Consider the following 19,490-nt stretch of genomic DNA (forward strand, 5'->3'; position numbering starts at 1 on the left):
GAAATTGAGCACAAGAGAGGAGTTCGGAACACAAATTAATAGGCTGCTTACAAATGTTGAGAGTGGGCATCCAAAACAACCAATTCAGTTGGTCCTTATGAGGATCTCATAGAGATATTGGATTTCATACCTGAGATTGTGGAAGACAAAGACTTGTACTTTTTGCAATTTCTTATTTAAATGAAAAGATAGACAATAGGAAAGTTTTTATGAGCTTAAAAGATGATGCAAAGAAAGTAAAGTATCTCAAATATGAGTTGAGAAGAGAATCAAGTCTTCATAAATAGGATGTTAGCATCTTATTGTTTTCATGTTTGAAGTTTAGTCATTCCACTTTGTTTTTATCTATGGATTTTTATTTACAGTCTTTATGAATCTAATTTCAATTAATGTTTGATGTTAGATTTTTTTTTCATTTTGGTGTTTTCTTAATGTGATAGTTTGCATATATGCGATGGTTAATACATTGTTTCTCTTTATATTTTACTACTTGAAGTAATTATGGATAATTCACATACAAGGGAAAATCATGAGCAAAAGGAAAATGAATTTTGGAGATATTGTCTCGGTTGCTTAAGTTGCAATTCTTTATCAAAGAGACTAACCTTTGCAAACAGCCTTGCATAATCTTAACATATACAAGTTACATATGATTAAAAGAGTTGATTGGCAAAGATGCTAATCCGATAAGGTGCTATAATATGTTTAGAATGCATAAGATTGTATTTAATAATTTAACACATGATTTAGTAACACGTTATGGCATTCGAGAATCTAGGAATGATGATGTTAGAGAAATGGTTGGTATGTTTCTTCATATTCTAGGACATGGTATATGTAATAGGTTAGCATAATAGCGTTTTCAATGCTTTGGGGAAACCATAGGTAGGCACTTTAACTTAGTTTTAGATAAAATATGTGATATGTGAAAAGATTTGATTCAACCAACTGATCGACAATATAGAAAAGTTCTAGAGAAGATCAAGAAAGATCAACAATTTTATCCATATTTTAAAGATTGCATTGGAGCTATTGATGATACACATATTCCAGTGATTGTGTACGTATGATCAAATTCGTTTTATTGGTAAAAAAGGAACAACAATTCAAAATGTGTTAGCCATATGTAATTTTAATATGGAATTTGTCTATGTTTGGGCTGGTTGGGAGGGACAAGCTCATGATATTTATATCTTTTATGAAGCTATTGGAAGACGTGACGCACATTTTCCTATCCTCTAGATATGTTATTTAATGGTTTAGATACATAAATATATCTAATTGGCATATGTTGATTACATTTACAATATATTTATATAGGTAAATATTATTTAGTAGATGCTAGATATCCAAATCCGATTGGTTATTTGGGGCCATATAAAGAAGTTAGATATTATTTGTCAGAGTTTCGAGAAGGTCCTTCACCTACAGGATATCGAGAAGTGTTCAACCGTGTCCATTCCTTGTTATGCTCGACAATTTAGCGAGCCTTTGGTGTGTTAAAACAAAAGTGGGGTATTTTAACTCATATGCCAAGTTATCCGTATGAAAAGCAAGTGCAAATTGTCCTAGTGGCAATGAATTTGCACAATTATATATGAAGAAATAACGTGACTAATACATATTTGGAACAAGCAGAATTGGATCCTAATTATGGATATTCAATTGACCATGATGATGCAAATGAAGGGGTGGGTGCTTCAAATTCGTATGCATCTCCGGACATAACATGTTTACATGATGAAATAGCCATGATTTTACAAAGTTGTAGAGGTTTGTAATACTAAGTATAACGTATACTTTTTTTCGGACATATATGATCATGTTTACTATTAATGTTTACTGTCATGAAATGACTCTTTCTAATTAAATTTATATGAGAGGAACTTGGTTTTATTTTTCTTAATGAAGACCTCCCTTTTTATATGCGGTGCTTACTAAAAAAAAATTAGTATCCACAATTAGTCGCTTCACCATCCATCAAATAAGTTCACCTTTTTTATCATTTTTTTCTTTTGACAATCAATAGCCAATTTTTTTTTTTTTATCAATACACTAGAATGATAATTAATTAACGAATATGATTAATACTACAATAATTAAAAAAAATTATTCAAAGTTAAAAACAAACCTAAAAGAGCCCTAGGCCAAACGTTAAACTTTGCATCTAATCTATAATCAAATTCTTTTAATATAATTTTTAAATAAATTTACTAATATGTATCTTTTACATTACTCTCAACATGAAAATGTAAAATGTTATATAGTTATTGTTTCTTTTTTGCAATTTTAAAAATACTAAAACTAAAAAACTTAATTTGGTCACACCAAATGGCTTTTCAAATATATGCTTACCAAATAATTTTGCATTTTCCTAAAATACTTTTCAGTTATAGTTTACCAAACAGTTTTACATTTCTTCAAAACTCTTTGGGCTAAAGGTCTTCGCATTTGGCTAAAGGATTTTCTCAAATGCTGAACCAAATGGGGCCTTGGTATGTTGTTCCATTTCACCACATCGTAAATCCATTGGTTGCAAATGTGTATACAAGATCATATACAAAGAAGATGGCGCTGTTGAATGCTTATAAGGTTGAAGTTGCTAAGGGATTTACACAACGGGAATGTTATAATTATCGCGAAACCTTTTCTTTCCACCAAAGAGGTCACTATTTGTTCTTTTTTTATCAATTGTTGCTTTTGTTATTGGGAACTATATCAAATGGATGTTCACAATGCCTTTCTATGTGGGGATTTGGCTATATGAAGAAATATATATATGAAACTTCCATGGAGCTTACGAAGACAAGGGAGGCTCGAGTATGTTGTCTTTGTAAATCCCCGTATGGGCTTAAGTAGGTTTCTCAGCAATGATATACCAAATATACCAATACACTCACAAAAATGTAGGCTTCCAGCACTTCAAACATGATTATGCTCTATCTATGTGAACCGGAGATAAATATATGTTGATGATATATTTATCATGGGAAATGATGAATCTACCATTGAGAAATTCAAAAATATATGCACTTTACTTTTCACATCAAGGATTTGAGACTTCTCAAGTATTTTCTTGGTATTGAGATAACTTGATTTAGTAAGGGAATCTATCTTAGCTAACCAAATGAATTGAGTAGAATGTCAAGGTGTAAACTAGTTGTTATATCAATTGAGTAGAATGTCAAGCTAACAACAAATGAATATGATGTGAGTTCATCATCTAATGAAGGCCTATTGCTTAGAGATCCGTTAGGATATCAATGGCTCATTGGAAAAGTATTATATCTCACCATGACAAGAGTTGATATATATTATGTAGTGCAAATATTTTGTCAATTTATGCATAACTTGAAGAAATCTCATATGAATATGGCACTAAAGGTTGTAAAGTACTTGGATGTCCATGACTTGGTATACCTTTGTCTAGAGATTGTAATATGAATATGATAGTTTCCTATTGCGATGCGGATTATGCTACTTGTCCAATGACTAGAAGATCTATCATTGGTGTTTGCATCAAACTGGGAAGATAATTGATTTCATGGAAGACAAAGAAACCATCAACCATCTCATTATTATAAGCTAAATTAGAAAATTGAGCAATGGTGAAAACTGTTTACGAAATGATTTGGATATGGGGCCTATTCTTGGACTTTGGTGTAGAAGTTGATGGACCAATCGAGTTATTTTGTGACTATGATGCCACACTCAAACTAGCAGCAAATCCAATCTTTTATGAAAGAATGAAGCATATAGAGGTCGATTGTCATTTTACTTAAGAAAATATTCATGAAGGAACACTTGTAGCAAGAGGAATTAAAACTGTGGAATAACTTGCAAACCTTTTCATCAAACTTGTGTTAGGGATAACATACATATCTACTAAACAAATTTAACGTCTTCAACATATATATGCCGCTAGCTCAAGGGAGGGTGTTGGACATATGATTGGAGATATGAAGGGAATTGATTGTGGTACCGATTTGATCACGGACTAATTGATTTAGTAATCCATGATTGATTTAATAGAATAGGAAATTGTAACCTTATATATTTTTTCTTATTTTCATCTTTCTCTTTTGTACTATAAGTAAGCTTATGTCCATGAACACAATTCATAACAATACAATACAATCCTCTAATTTCTTCATTTTTAGTCAATGCCAATCAACTTTGATTGCAATAGTCCAGTGCACTAAGTTGTCTACTTTTTGTAATTGATGCATCGTAACGAAAATCCAACCAATTTTCAAGCAAAACGAGTCTCACCTAAGACAAATTATTGAAAGAAAATGATACAATGATTCATAAAGTTTGGCTCAACATATAATGTTATCCCTAAATTTTTAATTTGCTCATTTAGTCGAATTACATTGAACATATATACATATATATGTATATTTCATATAACATATTTTACAATGTAATTCCTAGATAAATGCATTTTAGTCTAGGAATTACATTGAACATATATATATATATTTGTCGGTTCTACTTCAATCTTACTTTAACATTCACTTTCAGACTTTTGCTCTACCTCTTTGCAGGGCGTGGGAGTTGAAACCCACCCTTGAAATGAAATCGTTCCCACCCCAATCACCCTGAAAATGTGGGGATTAGAACCCCCATCTCCCTCTTCCAAGTTGGAAGGGTGGTCATTGGGTTGAACATATATTAAAAGTTAATATATAATATTGAATAAATTAAAAATTTAGGAGTCATATTACATATTAAGCTAAAAATTGAGGACCATATAGGTGTTGGTGGTTACTATATCAACCTACCTATTGGTAGCCAAGGTGTGCAAGTATACCTCGATGTGGAGTCTACCTTCTCGTTGTGAGGTTTTCAAATTCTTTATTTATCTTTATTTTTCTAATAGAGAGGGAATATGGAGGATAGCGCGGGATCTCTCGTCTCGGGATAGATCTCCTACCCATTTCATCTTTATTGAGCAAATTAATTAAGGACCATATCGGATCTAGCAAATTAGGGACATATCGGATCTCTAGGTCCCACGCGAGTGTCCCGTTACAAAATGGGGTCATGCGCATTTGGGCCAATACCGAAAGCTCTAGCACTTCCCTCAGTCGGTTAAGCTCGAAACGTACGTCTTCCCCGTTTCACCGTTCTCCGGTTTCTCTCCTCCACCTCGTCCGCCGACGCAGAGATCTCCCTGCACCGCCGCGAGGATCCGCCGGCGCCGTCGCCGTCGCCGTCGCCTCCGCCGTCTCCGTCCGCGATCCTTCCCGACGCTCGGGCCGAGCGAGCCTCGATCCGGATCGCATTCGCCTCCCTCCGATCCCGCGTCCTCTCTCTCTCTCTCTCTCTTCGAACTCCGGTCCAGATTGGATCCCTCCTCCGCGGCTCGCGAAGGAGCGAAGGGAGGAAAGAGCGGCTGCCGGCTGAAGTTCCGATCGCGCGCTCGAGCGATGAACTACAGAAGGTTCGTCTGTTTCTTCAGTTCCCGCGTTCCCGATTGGGCTTCCTGAATCGGGTGTCGATCGTGCCGCGAATGTGCTGCTCGTTTCGAGGGGGTTTTGGCGTGGCGAGACGTGTGCGATTCGGCTCCGTCGGAAATGGAGCTCTTCGGGCGCGATTTTTCGGGCGCTCTTGATTTGCGAGGTTATGTTTGTTCTGATTGAGAATGTCGAATCGAGAGAAATGTAGTGAGCTACGAACAGCGCTAGAGAAAGGAGTTAGGTTGGCTGGGAAAAGTAAATGGTTTTACATCGTGCAAGAACGAGTGCGGAGCTTTAAAAGTACGATCGGTGAAAATCGAGTTTCGATAGCACTTTGGCTCATGGGAGTACCGGGATAATTCGGTGTGCTGTGCCAGTGCTGAAGTTGATTGATTGTTGCTCAGCTGAAATCTTTTTCTGTGAAAAATGGTTGTGATTTGAGTTGATCTCTCTGTGACATGGTGAGGGAGTCGAATTATCTCATTTTGAATGGAAATGTGGCATTTGGCGGTGCATCTTTTTCTTTGGAATACATTTTTGCTGCTGCAAGATTTGTTATTCAAGAGGATGCTATACATTTGTGATTGAGTTTAGTCTTGGATTCTCTGAATGAGACCGTTCATTTTATGCATGCTTTAGTCAGAGACAGAGCATGGGCATACTGCTCTTTTTTTCTGGACTCCTAACATAGATTCATGTTGTAATTGAAGTGGATTGCTGATCGGTGAAAAGTTCACCTGATCTTTCTTGGGGGAAAGTATCTTATGTAACCATTATACCACATGTCGTGATTTAGAGTTTCTAGATTGTCAAATTCAGAAAATGAGGAATGTAACTAATGCATAACATCCTTTCTCCTATTAGATGTCTTATTACATTTCATTACCATGACAACAACAATGATGAAGCATGAGGTTGATGACTCTTCCATCAATTGTTGCATTAGCACTTGGTTTGTTTTGGTTTTACTGAATGAATAATAGGGAAAAAGCCATAAAAAACTCCAAACTATATCCATTGTGACACATTTACGTTGAACTTTTTCTTGTGACATAAAAAACCCCAAACTTGTATCTATGTGACACATTTACCCTCTGTTAAGGTTCCATTAGATGATATTTCAGCTAAAGTGATGTCTATTTTATTTCAATTAAACCATGAGGGCGCCATTTCAACACTGTTTGCTTTGTGGCGTCTATATAGGTAGATTTTTATTGGTTCTCATTGACAAAACTTTAATGGAGGGTAAACATGTCAATTAGGTACAAGTTTGGGATCTTTGGTGTCAAAAAATAGTTTAGGGTAAATGTCACAATAGACATAATTTGGGTTTTTGGTGGCTTTTACCCTAAATTTTATCGTGATTATTATTGGCTGTGAAGAAGTTGATAGGTCATCTAGAAGCTAATAACCCTCCTACTTTTGAACTTCTGAATTTGCTTCTAAGCATTGGGAGTTGGAGTATGTGCATATAGTTGACCTCTGACACATGGGCTACAAACTTAGCTGAATTGTTAATTACTTTGTTCTTTTGCTTAGTTATTATATCATTGAGCTTGAAACACTCTATTATTACCACTTCATCAAGAAAAATGCATGGAGTAGGGCAGCAATGCTGTGTAGTTTACAGTTTTTTCGGGTACTTTGGTGTACAAATTGAAATTTGTAACTACCTAAAGATGAGAATTTGGATACTAACAATAATGTGTATTCACTTGCTTTTTTTCTCAGAATGTAATTTATAGACCCTGCTATCCCCTTTGTGTTGTGCATGACAGTCCACTGCTTTACTTTCAGAATAGCATCTTTTATGTTCAATGATCTCCTGTTTGGTCCACCTCTCTCTCTCTCTCTCACACACACACACACACACACACACACACACACACACACACACACACACACACGCACACACACACACGCTTGTGCAATGTCCTTAAATATGCATAGATTCCCATAAATGTAGATCACCCTCACACATTTCACGAAGATGAAAAGATAATTGATTGCCTTAACTCATTTGTAATAACTATTGCTTCGTTTTGGGTGATACAGGGAGCCCCGTGCTGCTAAAGCGGCTCTTTTTGACGGTTATAATGGTCTTGAGGAAGGCCTTAGAGCCTCCTCATCCTACTCCCATCAGATTAATGAGCATGACAATGACAAAGCAGTTGACAGTTTACAAGATAGAGTTATATTCCTGAAAAGAGTAAGTCCATTTGAGCTTCTCTTTGCTCTAGTTATTCTGTTGTGGTGTAGCTCTTTGTTAATATATTGCTAATTGTCTATATGTGCACTTTATTTGAGTTATATGTGATATATATTCTATGGTAGTCTAGGTAGTAAGTTAGTACAGAGTATGGTTGGTGAGCATGGGTGAGTGATGCTATATCTTCTTTGTGAGCAAGAATCCCCGTTTCCTTGCAGAGTATATAATTTGAACCTGTATACACTCATTTGATAAGTTGCCTTGGGAGTTGATGTGGGATTATAATCCTAGTTTAGTATTTTTAAGTGTTTTTCTTCTTTATTTAGTCTTTCCTCATTATTTTAGGGTTATAAGTGGTCATATGAATGTTTAATTGGGTTGGTTGGTTGAGATTAGAATTTGTTATTTATGATCAAGGGTTGAGATCATCTTATGTTTGTAACCCAGTATAAATAGGTCTTATCAGTCCCTTTTGTCATTAGTTTTTCTCATTCAAGGAACATCATTGGTCTTTATAAATCCTAGAATACCTTTTCCCTGATATAGTCTCAATTCTACTCGATTTTAGTTAGTTTTGCTGTATTTTAGTTCTCCAAATATGTCACTTAGTCGCAGAACCTCTTGTTAGGTTTTTCCTACATCAGAAGTTCCCTGCTTGGCATGTGCACTATTAGAAAGCTATTTGAGATTTGAAAGAGGAGTTTTTTTAAAGGAATATATGCATCTCATATGGTGTTGACATTTGTTGGTCACCTCTACTTATGAGGCAAGTTAGATTATCTTCTCATCATTGACCATTGACCAATATGACCATGTAGCTTTGTCATTGAGGCTGTGCTAAGGCAACTGCAAATTGATTTAGTAATAGCCTTACATTGAATATCACAAGAGGAAAATTGAGGGCCTTTTTGGTAAAGCTGAAAATTAAGTGCTAAAAATTCTAGTACTGAAATCATGAGTGCACATGATTGAACTTTTTCAGAGTATGTCACGACTCATTATGTGTGAACTGGGACTGAGTTGCGCCATTCTTGCTCATATCAATTCATGACTTTAATTAAAATATTTTGTAGATTCATTGACTTGGACGGACAAGAAGGTTTTTCTTTGGTTGGACAAGAATTTTTAAAAAGTATGTCTTGTCAAGGATATTGTACTAGGTCAGTGCAGGTCTGGTAAAAGGCACCTAAAATAGTGTTGAGAATCCAACTCACTGTTCACTACTAATTAAACAACGAGGTTTTCCAAGTCTGTTTGGATTGATGGATCTGTTGCACTGATTACCAGTGTAATTTGGTTGATTAGCACATGAATTATTGCCTTCCATTCATGCTGCATAGCAATGTTTATTGCAAAAAGTCACATGCCCAAAAATGTCGCGCAAAGAAAATGCAGTTGCTGAATCTCTCTCTCTCTCCCTCTCTAATGTTAATGTGCTCTTGTATTGACAGTTAACAGGGGATATTCATGAGGAGGTAGAAAGTCATAATCGCTTTCTTGATCAAATGGTATGCTCACTATATTTGTTTGTGCATTAGATTGAGCTGCCTATGCACCATGCATTTGACCTGTTAATGTTTTGACCCATCAATTTAGGGCAACAGCATGGATTCATCAAGAGGTGTCATGTCAGGAACCATGGATCGATTTAAGAGGGTACCACAGGGTTATATCTATTAGATTGGTTTGCTGTAAATTATTGGATTCTTTTTCCTTTTTATGGCTTGGTAGATTAAAAAAAATAACGGGGCCGCTTTATTGTAGGTCTTTGAAAAGAAATCTAACAAGCAGATGTGCAAACTTGTGTCGTATTTTGTGGTTTCCTTTCTCGCAGTATACTTCCTTATCAGGTAAAATCATCAAATCTGACTACTATCTACTGTTTCAGTGCCGCATTTACTTGAACCGGGGGAATTACCTCTTCAAATTTCCTCTTGGTGGGAAGGTTTCATAGTTGAGTTCCTTACAACTTGGCAGAATGAATATTTGTTCAAAATCTTCATCATGTAAAAGTAAGAGATTTTATGGTCATATTTAGGCTACAATGAATAGTAGCTAATCATTATGTGTCCTTGTTAGGCACCAGTTTATGTCCAACATGATTGTCTAATGTGATTAGCTTATTATGGCTAAGCCAGTGTACTCAGATTTGTGTTGTTTAATTTTTTGACCTTACATATAGTGATCGTGGGTTCTAGATATTGAAGTTTCCATGTCCATACTCTGCACCTTTCTAAGTGAAGACAGTAAGTCTTTGCAGAGCAGCTGAAAACTCTAATTATTAGCATGAGAATTAATGAGATTTGTTCCAATACGCAATGTCCATCCATTGATAGATGTATGATGTTGAAAGTGATCGTTCTTCCTCCTTGGTTCACAGGTTTCTTGGATATTTCATGCATGGTTGAGGGAACAACTCTTGAACTTCCTCTCTTAATATCCGGTGAAAGTTTGGTTTCACAGAAAAGGCATGGTCCTTTAATCTAAGGAGTTCTTTTTGATCTTCAATTGAAACTGTAGCATGGAATGGTGGAGAGAACCGCTTGACGTAAGTCAAATTCCTGGCTAGCTTGTCACTACCTTGATATGAACTATAGAATCATGTAAATCCCGATTGAATTTCATTTAGCCAGAATTCTTTTCTGATTCTCTGAGATTAGTATCATTTTGCCCCATTTTATCCCCTGGGATATCCCTATATAAGTCAAGTGGCTAATGGCAAGAACTTGTTCATAATATTGCTCTAGTTAAACCTCTAATCCGGAGAGACCATTCCGGAGAATAGAGAACATGAATTGACAGTGGACTATGCACCTTTGGCAACCTCAAGTTGTGTCTTTAGAAAAGAGAACACTGAGAAGTGGAGCTTTCGATTGGCTCGTAATTACATCGACTGATGTCGAAGTGAAATGCTAACATCTGAGGCGTGTCATACTGACATCTTGGAGAAGATAGAGCTTACTTTATAGAAAAGTTAAGGAGTCTTATCGTAACAGTCGCATGATGATAGTCGAAGTCAAAGAGTTGCAGCTGTCGGTGCAATAGATGAAGCGACACTGGATCAATCACTTTGTCACTTAATGGTACGTATAGAAGCGAAAGCATTGTGAAGATACCTTCGATGCGCAATTGAGGCCACTAAGATGGATAACAACCCCTCACAGGTATAATAGGACTTCACCTCGGATCCTCAAGGCTCATGAAAGTTGACTTTGGATGTATTTGATTTGGTTTTTGGGAAAGTGTTTGGAAAAATGTAAAGGATTTTAGATTAAAGGATTTTTTGAAATGTAAGTCTTGTTTGGTAAATTGGAATTTAAAAGTGCATTAAGAAACAATTTTGGATTAAATGGTGTTTGGAAAAGTCACATTTTGTAAATGACTTTGCTACTTTTTTGATACTAAAAAAAAACCTCAAAACCATTTAAGGATTTGGCAATTGGTGGGACGCTGATAAGCTAAATCTGACATCATCAGTCCTCACTTGAGGTTGTGCACCTCACTTGAGGCTTGCCTGGGTCACACGACCCCAAGTGACCTGAGCTACCCCTTTAGAAAGTGGTTCCCAATGCATCCTTTATCATGTCCTTGGCCTTTCGTTACAATTTGAGTAAATTCTCTGTTCTACTTTTCCTCTTGAACTTCTCCCATTTTTTTTTTAATTTTTTAATTTTTCCCTTATTATTTTGTTTATTTTACATTACTATTGTGTGATTTTAAAATGTTTGCATCTTTGTTCAACATCTACTCTTGTTGAGACACAGCGTGAAAAAGAATTCAAGAATTCTGTCGTATTTCTTTTACAATAATGATTCTTTTAATTATTGTTATAAATGCATTAAAGTACATTATCTACGAAAATGTCACGAACAAATTAATTTCTTGCTTCTCATTGCAACATGTTGTTTTAATACTAGTTCGACGAGAAGAAAAGCAAAAAGAACGTAATAGATCTCATGTATAACAACCCTCTAAAGGAGGTGAGATTTTTTACAATAGGTTAAGGCCCCAATTGTATTATTGGTCTTCACGTGAGGTTGTGTGTCCTTGAGTGAGGTTTGCCTGGGTCACGCGACCTCAAGTAACATGGGCTGCCCCTTGAGAAAGTTGTTCCCAAGACATCTTTTGTTGTGTCCTTTGCCTTTGGTCACAATATGAGTGGAGCCTTTGTTTTACTTTTCCTCACCAACTTCTCCCATTTTTCTTTCAATTTTGCGCTTATTATTTTGTTTATTTTACACTATTATTGTGAGATTTTAAATTGTTTGTATCTTTGTTCAACATTTACTCTTATCGAGACACAATGTGAAAAAGAATTTAAGAATTTTGTCTTATTTCTTTCATCATAATGATTCTTTTAATTATTGTTATAAATGCATTAAAGTACATTATTTATTAAAATGTCATGAACAAATTGATTTCTTGCTTCTCGTTGCAACGTGTTGTTTTAATACTAATTCAACGAGAAGAAAAGCAAAAAGAACATGATAGATCTCACGTATAACAACCCTTTAAAGCAGCAGGTGAGAATTTTTTACAACAGGTTAAGGCCCCAGTTGCAGTATCTTCTTCACAATATCGAAGAGAAATTGGCAACACTGGCTCTTGCATCCTTACTGCATGTGCAAAATCTATAATGTGTTTCCAGGTAGCTTCATCGAAATTCTGATGTGGACTTCAGAGATATTGTTTGAACGTATGGAGCACAAAATTTCAAAGGCATTGCCAGAGTTTTTTTGTTTTTAAATATTAAGATCAAGAACTATTTTAAACAATTGACTCTCCTAATTTATAAGCCTAATCGACGGCAAGTAAAATCTGTCATTAGAAATTATTGAAGGATATTTGGGGAGCCCTTTCAAAAGTATGGGGATTATTTGGAACCGATATATAACAAGGATAACTTATAATTTTAACTCAAAATCCCGGGAATGTTAAAAAGGGTGTTGTGAAGAAGCACCTCAGGGCATTTTTTGAATAAAAATAAGCTCGAGAACGCTTGTTAACAAGATCTTCCCACTCGTCCCTTTCTTCAACTTTCAGTTTGGCTTTTATCGTTTTCCTACAGAGTTTTCTTGCCTAATTACTTCTGAATTTCGATTATGGACATCCGTCTCACGGCCTAAATTTTGAACTTTTAGCTTTCTCTGTAATTTTTGGGGGCAAAAGCTCTGATCAAACCGGGAAGGTTATTCCACGTGGTCCAGAGGTCGTGGGTTAGAGTCACAGGAACATAAGCAGTTGAGGGAGGCTCCATAAGGATCTTTTTCATTTTCTTTCCCCATCTTCTCTTCCCCAAAACACGTGCAGTGATTCCAAGGATATCTTGACTGGAACATACACTTGGGAATATCTTCAACGTTTCTGGGTGTCTTGCTTCCTGAACCGGACTCGATCTGCCTTGTTTTGCAGCAAGTGGAAGCCTCTCTATCTTCTAATTCAGTATTTGCTCAAGAAAAATACCAATCGAAGTGAGGTTTCATCCTCTTTGTAACGCATGATGGGTCTAGGCTGATGGTACACAAATCACCGAAACACCTTCACGGATGAAATCAAATGAAGAAGAGTGTTGCTTCCAATTTCTGTAGTGTTAGGTGTTTGAGGTGGATCGTCGTTGCGTTTCCTTTTCGGCATGCCACGGCTGCGCACATTTGAAGGTGATTGGCGGGCTTCCGCCTGAGTTGACAACTAGCTTGGAAAATTTCACGTAATTCAACAGTCTCCTTTTGTCTTCTGACAATGCAAATTTTGTCTCTACTCTGCAACCAATGATCAAGTGGAGATAACCACTTGATGTTGCTACTTGACTTTAAGACCCCACGGTGGCATTATTTTCTTCGAATTCCTGATCTTCCCCATAATGGGGCGGATGCGTTGATGTCCATTTAAACCCACTCATCAAGTTAATACAAGTACCGTAAGAACTAAGATGTTTACACAGAAAGTAAAACGATCACATGTTTACTAATGCTTAACCTTTTAGGCGGTAAATCTTTTCAAATGGTATCGGAATCCAAGATTTCTAAATTCGATTCCATGTGTTCTTCTTTCTCACATTGCTTCATATATATGTTTGGGAAGTAAGACCTCCGGCCATTCTTTCATGCCTAATTTTTATGTGTTGAGTTCCACGCTTGTAGCTATTGTCGTCTTGCCGGTCTTGAGACGGATTATGTTTTTGAATGCACGGTATTCATGCCGTCCAGTTAATCTTTCGGAATAAATTAAGTGCATTCAACTTCAAGATACAGTATCAAGAATTTAATGCCGAGACCGAGGAAACATTAGGGATACACATTCATTTATCTTTCCTTTGTGCAGTTGCATAAAAAGAATCAGTTACAAGAGGGGAAGAATGGAGCGAATTATACGAGATAAACAAAACCAATCATAGCGTGTGATCCTGCTCGTCTTGAATTGCATTTGGTTCGGTGGTATATTCTACACGATAATTTTCAACGAAAGTGACGAAAGAAAAGAAGTCGCCCCATGCTTGTGTGTTGGTTCTCCAATTTCGATGCTCGACAAAGGTAAAGATTTGCGTGGTAGGCCTTGTGCAGTTCACTCACTTCCAAAGCTGTCTGCCAACAAAAAAACGCCCCTAGACTTTTCTGTCACGAAGGTCACGTCTTTTATATTCGAAAGACGATACAAAGGCACAAGCCAACTGATCGAAAACTAATTATAAAAAGGTTCAATTTCACTTCAACTCAAAGTACAGGTAGAGTCCATTTAGGGAAAGACCTTCCAGACATGCCGAAAATGGGGGCAAAAATCTATCCCTGACTCTCCCGAACTTGCAAAAGAAGGGCATGCAAAGAATATGAGCAACTTATTTTCTTCCCCCAGAAAATTGGTAAGGATATTCGACTTTACCTATACAAGACTTGTGTTTGAGTGATCGCAACGTTTTTTCGAAATAGTTTGGACCTGTACATTTCCGTGATTGACGTGATTTGTGACTTAATAATAACCAAACGAATCGGTTGAGTGTTCCGAAAGTCTCGTGTACCTTATAAATTTATTAAAAAAAGAAGAAAAAGAGTACAAATTTGCAGCACTAGAACTTGCAACGCTCTCCGCTCTCTCTCTCTCTCTCTCTCTAGCTCTCTCTCTCTCGTTCAAAAGTGGGGGCTCAAGAAAAGGACTCGCTTCCCACCTGCCCAAGCACGCGACCCTAAAAGAAACCCTAATTTCCAAGACCCTCCAAAAGAAGAGAAGAATATATAGGAAGGATCAAACGAACATGAGAGAGAGAGAGAGAGAGAGAGAGAGAGAGAGAGAGTTATATAAACAAGGCGTGAGATGAAAAAAAATACTGAAAATAATAGGACATATAGTTCACTATTCTCATGAGTCATTTCTCTCTAATCACTCACTGTTCAATTCCCAGTTGCTTTTCTTGTTCTTTCGTTCTCCGTGATTGATACTACAAGGGTTTGCATATGTCCCTTGTTTTCTTTTCCTAATCCCCACCGAGATCACCACTTGGTAATCTCCAATAGATCTTCTAATTGCATAAATCTTCTCTTCCCCTCACAAAAGTGCTCTATTCCTTTTCCTTCTCTTTACTCGATTCCATTATGCTATTTCTTGAATCTAATTCTCTCACCATACAAACTTCTACTCTCTCTCTCTCTCTCTCTCTCTACTTCACCAGAATAGATCATGAACAGCTGATCTAAGATTCCAGACAAGAGTGAAAAGAAAACAAAGAGGAGGGTTTTGAGTTTGACTCTCTTCGAAGAGGCTAATCCGATTTTAATTTGGTTTAATTTGCTTCCCTCGGCGGAAAGGAAGATTTGCAAGCCTGGCTACTCCTTGGTGGACAGGGCAAATAGGGTTACCGGCCCTCGATGTGGCCAGTAATTCACCGGTGTTGAGCAAGCGTGATCTCGAGCTCTCTGTGTGCGAGAATGGTGACAGAAGTGCGAGCCGAGGGGATGATGATGATGATGGTGACGAGCCTAAGGAAGGAGCTGTGGAGGTTGGCACCCGCAGGCCGAGGGGACGGCCACCAGGATCCAAGAACAAGCCTAAACCGCCGATCTTCGTGACTAGGGACAGCCCTAACTCGATGAAGAGCCACGTGATGGAGGTGGCCAGCGGCGCTGACGTCGCAGAGTGCCTTGCCCAGTTTGCGCGCCGCCGCCAGAGAGGGGTCTGCGTGCTCAGCGGGAGTGGCACAGTTGCAAATGTAACATTGAGGCAACCGGCAGCTCCTGGTGCAGTGGTGGCCCTACATGGGAGATTCGAGATCCTATCGCTGACAGGCACATTTCTGCCCGGCCCTTCGCCACCAGGCTCCACCGGGTTAACTGTGTACTTGGCAGGTGGTCAGGGTCAGGTGGTTGGCGGCAGCGTAGTTGGGTCCCTTGTTGCAGCTGGGCCTGTGATGGTGATCGGCGCAACGTTTGCAAATGCCACCTACGAGAGATTGCCTCTCGATGAAGAGGAAGATGGCAACACTGCTAATGGTGGTGGGCAGGGCCAGCTTTCTGGGTCAGGAGGCTCACCGCCCACAGCAGTAAGCAACGGAAACAACCAGTCTCAACAGGGGCTAGCGGCTGATCCCTCGACGCTGCTGTTATATAATTTGCCTCCGAGTTTCCATGTTAATGGTACTCACACCAATCAAGATGCTCATGCTTGGACTCATGTTCGTCCACCATTCTAAATAAATCCCACCACATTCCATGGCTGTAGTAGATGTGAATTGGGTTTTAGGTATGATCTCATCTGATAGGAGAGACGTGAAGAGAAGGGAGAGAGAGTACACTCATCGCTGTGTATATGGTACTTCTCTCTCTGTTTTGGCTTCTTTGTTGTTGCAATAAAGGTAGGATTAGTGTCCTCCTCCCAATTCTGATATCCAGTCAACCCTTTTTTCTCTGGCTTTAGTGTTCTTTAATAATCTTTTCCTTGGTCTAGTTGAATAACAAATGGGATGCCTTGTGTTCGAGTTGATTAAACGAATTGGTGAATGAGTGAACTTGATGAGTGAGGGTCTTCATCTGAAGTAAAAGAAAAGGAAAATCTGAGCGAGGTTTTGATTCTGTTCTTATTGATCTGTTCTCTTATTATATCCACTATAAGCTTGCATCTAACTTTACCCGGATGATTGATTGCACTGGACTTGAAAGAAGAGACCGGAGATCTTTGCAGGTCTGATTTCTAGGCTGGGTAAAAAAAAAGTAGGGTTAGATGTCAACAGCGATCGATTCAAATTTGCTGGGTTTGTAGCCACAAATCTACAACATGGAAAGTCACTCGGGTCAGGAGAAGAACAAAGAGACCCAGTTTGGCAACAAGAAGGTGTAGTATTAATGTAGTTTTTTTTTCCAGACAGGAACTTATTGGTCTTGATATGAAAAGATGTTTTGTCCAGCACATATTTTAATGTTATATTCTTGTCGCCAGAGTGATGTTCTTGTACTTGCTTTGTTACATTGTTGGATTGTGATGATTGGAGGAGTTTGTGCCGGCGTACATTGTATATCTCTCTTATTCAAGGGGAAGAGCTACACTAGTAGCTCATAAAAATATCCGAAATTGGTCTTTTTTGTTGATAAATGGCATAGATTACCAAGGTTACTTTTTATTGGTCAACAGCGTCCAGATTGATGTAAAATTGATTATTTTGTCTATTTAATCAGGAAAATATGAGCTTTATATATAAACCAAATGTAGTCCGCAACTTGAAACGGATATGGTAAAACTAATGATATGCCGGGCGTTGTGCTCTTAGACTCTATGACGAGGTAAAATCGAGTAAAACCATGGTCTAGTTCGTCGGACCTCGAACAGTAAGCAAATGTAGAGATAACTCTCAATTATTTGAATTGATAGGACTGGTAATTTGCTTTTTGCCATCTAGCTGAAACGATGTTCAATAGGCAAAGTTTTCTAAAGGCCAAAGATTCACAGTTACGTGTCAACCCAAAAACCCTAACATAATAAAACAAGACGATACAGAGTGGGGGAAAATACCAATAACATATTCGCTTTTGGTCTGGTGCGATCACTTACATACTTTTAATTTTATGAATATCGTTCAAATGCTTCTAAGCAAAACCTTATATTGAGATGACAAAACTTTTTCTCTCCTTGCAAACTCATTCTTAGTGTCTCGCATTGCATAGGTTTGGAAGGTTTGGTTTTTAGTTAATGTTGAGTGTTTTGAGAATTTAGGGTTTGGGAGATGGATATTATTGAAAAGAAAATGGCATTTTTGTAATTGGAGACACCACGATAATTGATGTATAGTGTAAAGTGGTCTTCAAAGGTAAAAATAATTTATGTATTTTGTATTTTATATAAGTGGTCAATGATAATAGGTGAGGTATATTCTTTACACTTACTTGAAAAAAACAGTAAATTAATTGAGATGAATGGTCGAAATTCAGACCATAACTGGTTGAGATGAAAAATGAGCGCGCTCGCTTGCTCTCCACTTGGACCAAAATATTGTGCCTGAAGAAGCTTTAAAAAATAAACTTATGATCTCCGTAGCTCTTCTTGGATTAGAAGTTATGGCTTGTCGAAGCAACAAGAGTGCCAAGTTCTTGTTTTGTGGAATACCACAAAGACTCCTGAATAATATCGACTATATCAAATCTTTTAAAATACATAATCTTGTTTGGTATTATTTTAATCTGCGAGAAAATATTATACATAACTCTAATTCCACGTCATATTTGTAAGAGTCCATTGACTGAACGGCATGTGTGATGAGCGGGGCTCACCATCAGAATTTTGAAAAGTCTTTCTCTCTCCTCTCTCATACGACCGGACTCTCAGCTTTGTGGAAATCAAGCACTTGAAGAGAGTTGGCGGGAACCATACTTGTTTGTAAATCGGCGAGGTCTGAGAAAGCATTGCGAAGTATGAGAAGAGCCTTGACGGCAACGGTGGCAGTGGCGACGAGAGAATCGACCTCTCACTTTTTTCAGAAAGAGAGGGAGCAAAGATGATTTCGAAGGGAAATTGGTGGGGACCACAAAGTGTATATGCTTGCTTATTTTCGAAGATGTGTAGAGCAATAGATGTCGCAGCCACCGTCTTCCTTGTCGTTGATGATCAATTGAGCCAAAACGACATAGATGGGTATTGCAATATGAGAAATATTGGGTATTCCGTGTGAGTTTGGAGGGAGATGGAGAGAGCAGATTGAAGTTGCGAAGGGCGGAGGTGCTGGCCTGGTTTGTCGGACGAGAGATAGCAAAGGGCTTCTCGATCATGAGTCGAGAGGGATAGAGAGAGCAAAGCAGAATGGCAAGTTGGGAAGGGGGGAGAGAGAGAGAGAGAGAGAGAGAGCGAAGCGTGAAGACTGATGAGAGAGGAAAGAGTGTCTTTCAAATAGGTGGGCTCACATTGACACGTGTTGCATTGTGAGTGGATTATTATGTAAGTGATGTGGTACCATAATAGTATGTAATATTTTCTCTTAATTTGTACATCCTTGATTTCATTACGTAGATCTAAATTACCCCAATTAAAATTATGTCGTTGCCATGATCATTTCATCGATATCATAAGGTTACTATGCATGCAGTTTGAAAAATCTAGAATCAATTGGAACTTTGACAACCCATAGAAAGCTTTTGGACACATTAAACCAAAAGTTGAGAGTTGGTTTGGACTTCTCATTGTCGTTAGTGTCTCCATGTTTAGGTTTGTCAACAGCCTATGACTTTAATTAAGACTTTTCCTCATTTTAACTGCCTTCACATATAACTATAGGGCAGTTTCTAGTAGCATAAATTTTTAAACAAAGGGTTATGTGCTAATATTTACAAGAGAAATAAATTCACTGA

General features: G+C 37.7%; 2 protein-coding genes across 4 annotated transcripts; both read left to right on the plus strand.

Annotated features, from left to right (window-relative positions):
• The first annotated feature begins 5,057 nt into the window (after positions 1-5,057).
• LOC104414556 (bet1-like SNARE 1-2) lies at positions 5,058-10,497 on the plus strand. 3 transcript variants are annotated; one of them, XR_720131.2, is made up of 6 exons: positions 5,058-5,449; positions 7,521-7,674; positions 9,126-9,182; positions 9,271-9,330; positions 9,563-9,686; positions 10,055-10,497. XR_720131.2 is itself a non-coding variant. In XM_010025706.2 (6 exons), coding segments are annotated over exons 1-6 (351 nt in total). In that variant the 5' UTR covers positions 5,058-5,435; the 3' UTR covers positions 10,056-10,497. The 3 variants fall into 3 exon arrangements, 2 of the variants coding, with proteins under 2 accessions (XP_010024008.1, XP_010024006.1); XM_010025706.2 differs by having other exon boundaries at positions 9,563-9,627; XM_010025704.2 differs by lacking the exon at positions 9,563-9,686 and adding an exon at positions 9,439-9,524 and having other exon boundaries at positions 5,059-5,449.
• Positions 10,498-15,439: 4,942 nt separating this feature from the next.
• On the plus strand, positions 15,440-16,730 carry LOC104417256 (AT-hook motif nuclear-localized protein 20; the record flags this gene model as incomplete). The annotated part of the gene is made up of 1 exon (XM_010028564.2): positions 15,440-16,730. A coding segment is annotated over one exon (912 nt), but the record flags the coding sequence as incomplete, so codon positions are not given.
• Between the last annotated feature and the right edge of the window lie 2,760 nt (positions 16,731-19,490).

Source organism: Eucalyptus grandis, chromosome 8 (genome assembly GCF_016545825.1).
Source record: "Eucalyptus grandis isolate ANBG69807.140 chromosome 8, ASM1654582v1, whole genome shotgun sequence".
In the NCBI taxonomy this organism is placed as follows: Eukaryota; Viridiplantae; Streptophyta; class Magnoliopsida; order Myrtales; family Myrtaceae; genus Eucalyptus; species Eucalyptus grandis.

Coding starts and splice junctions, on each gene's coding strand:
- LOC104414556 (XM_010025704.2), top strand. Junction 9,183..9,270: donor ATCGCTTTCTTGATCAAATG/GTATGCTCACTA, acceptor CCATCAATTTAG/GGCAACAGCATGGATTCATC. Junction 9,331..9,438: donor CCATGGATCGATTTAAGAGG/GTACCACAGGGT, acceptor GCTTTATTGTAG/GTCTTTGAAAAGAAATCTAA.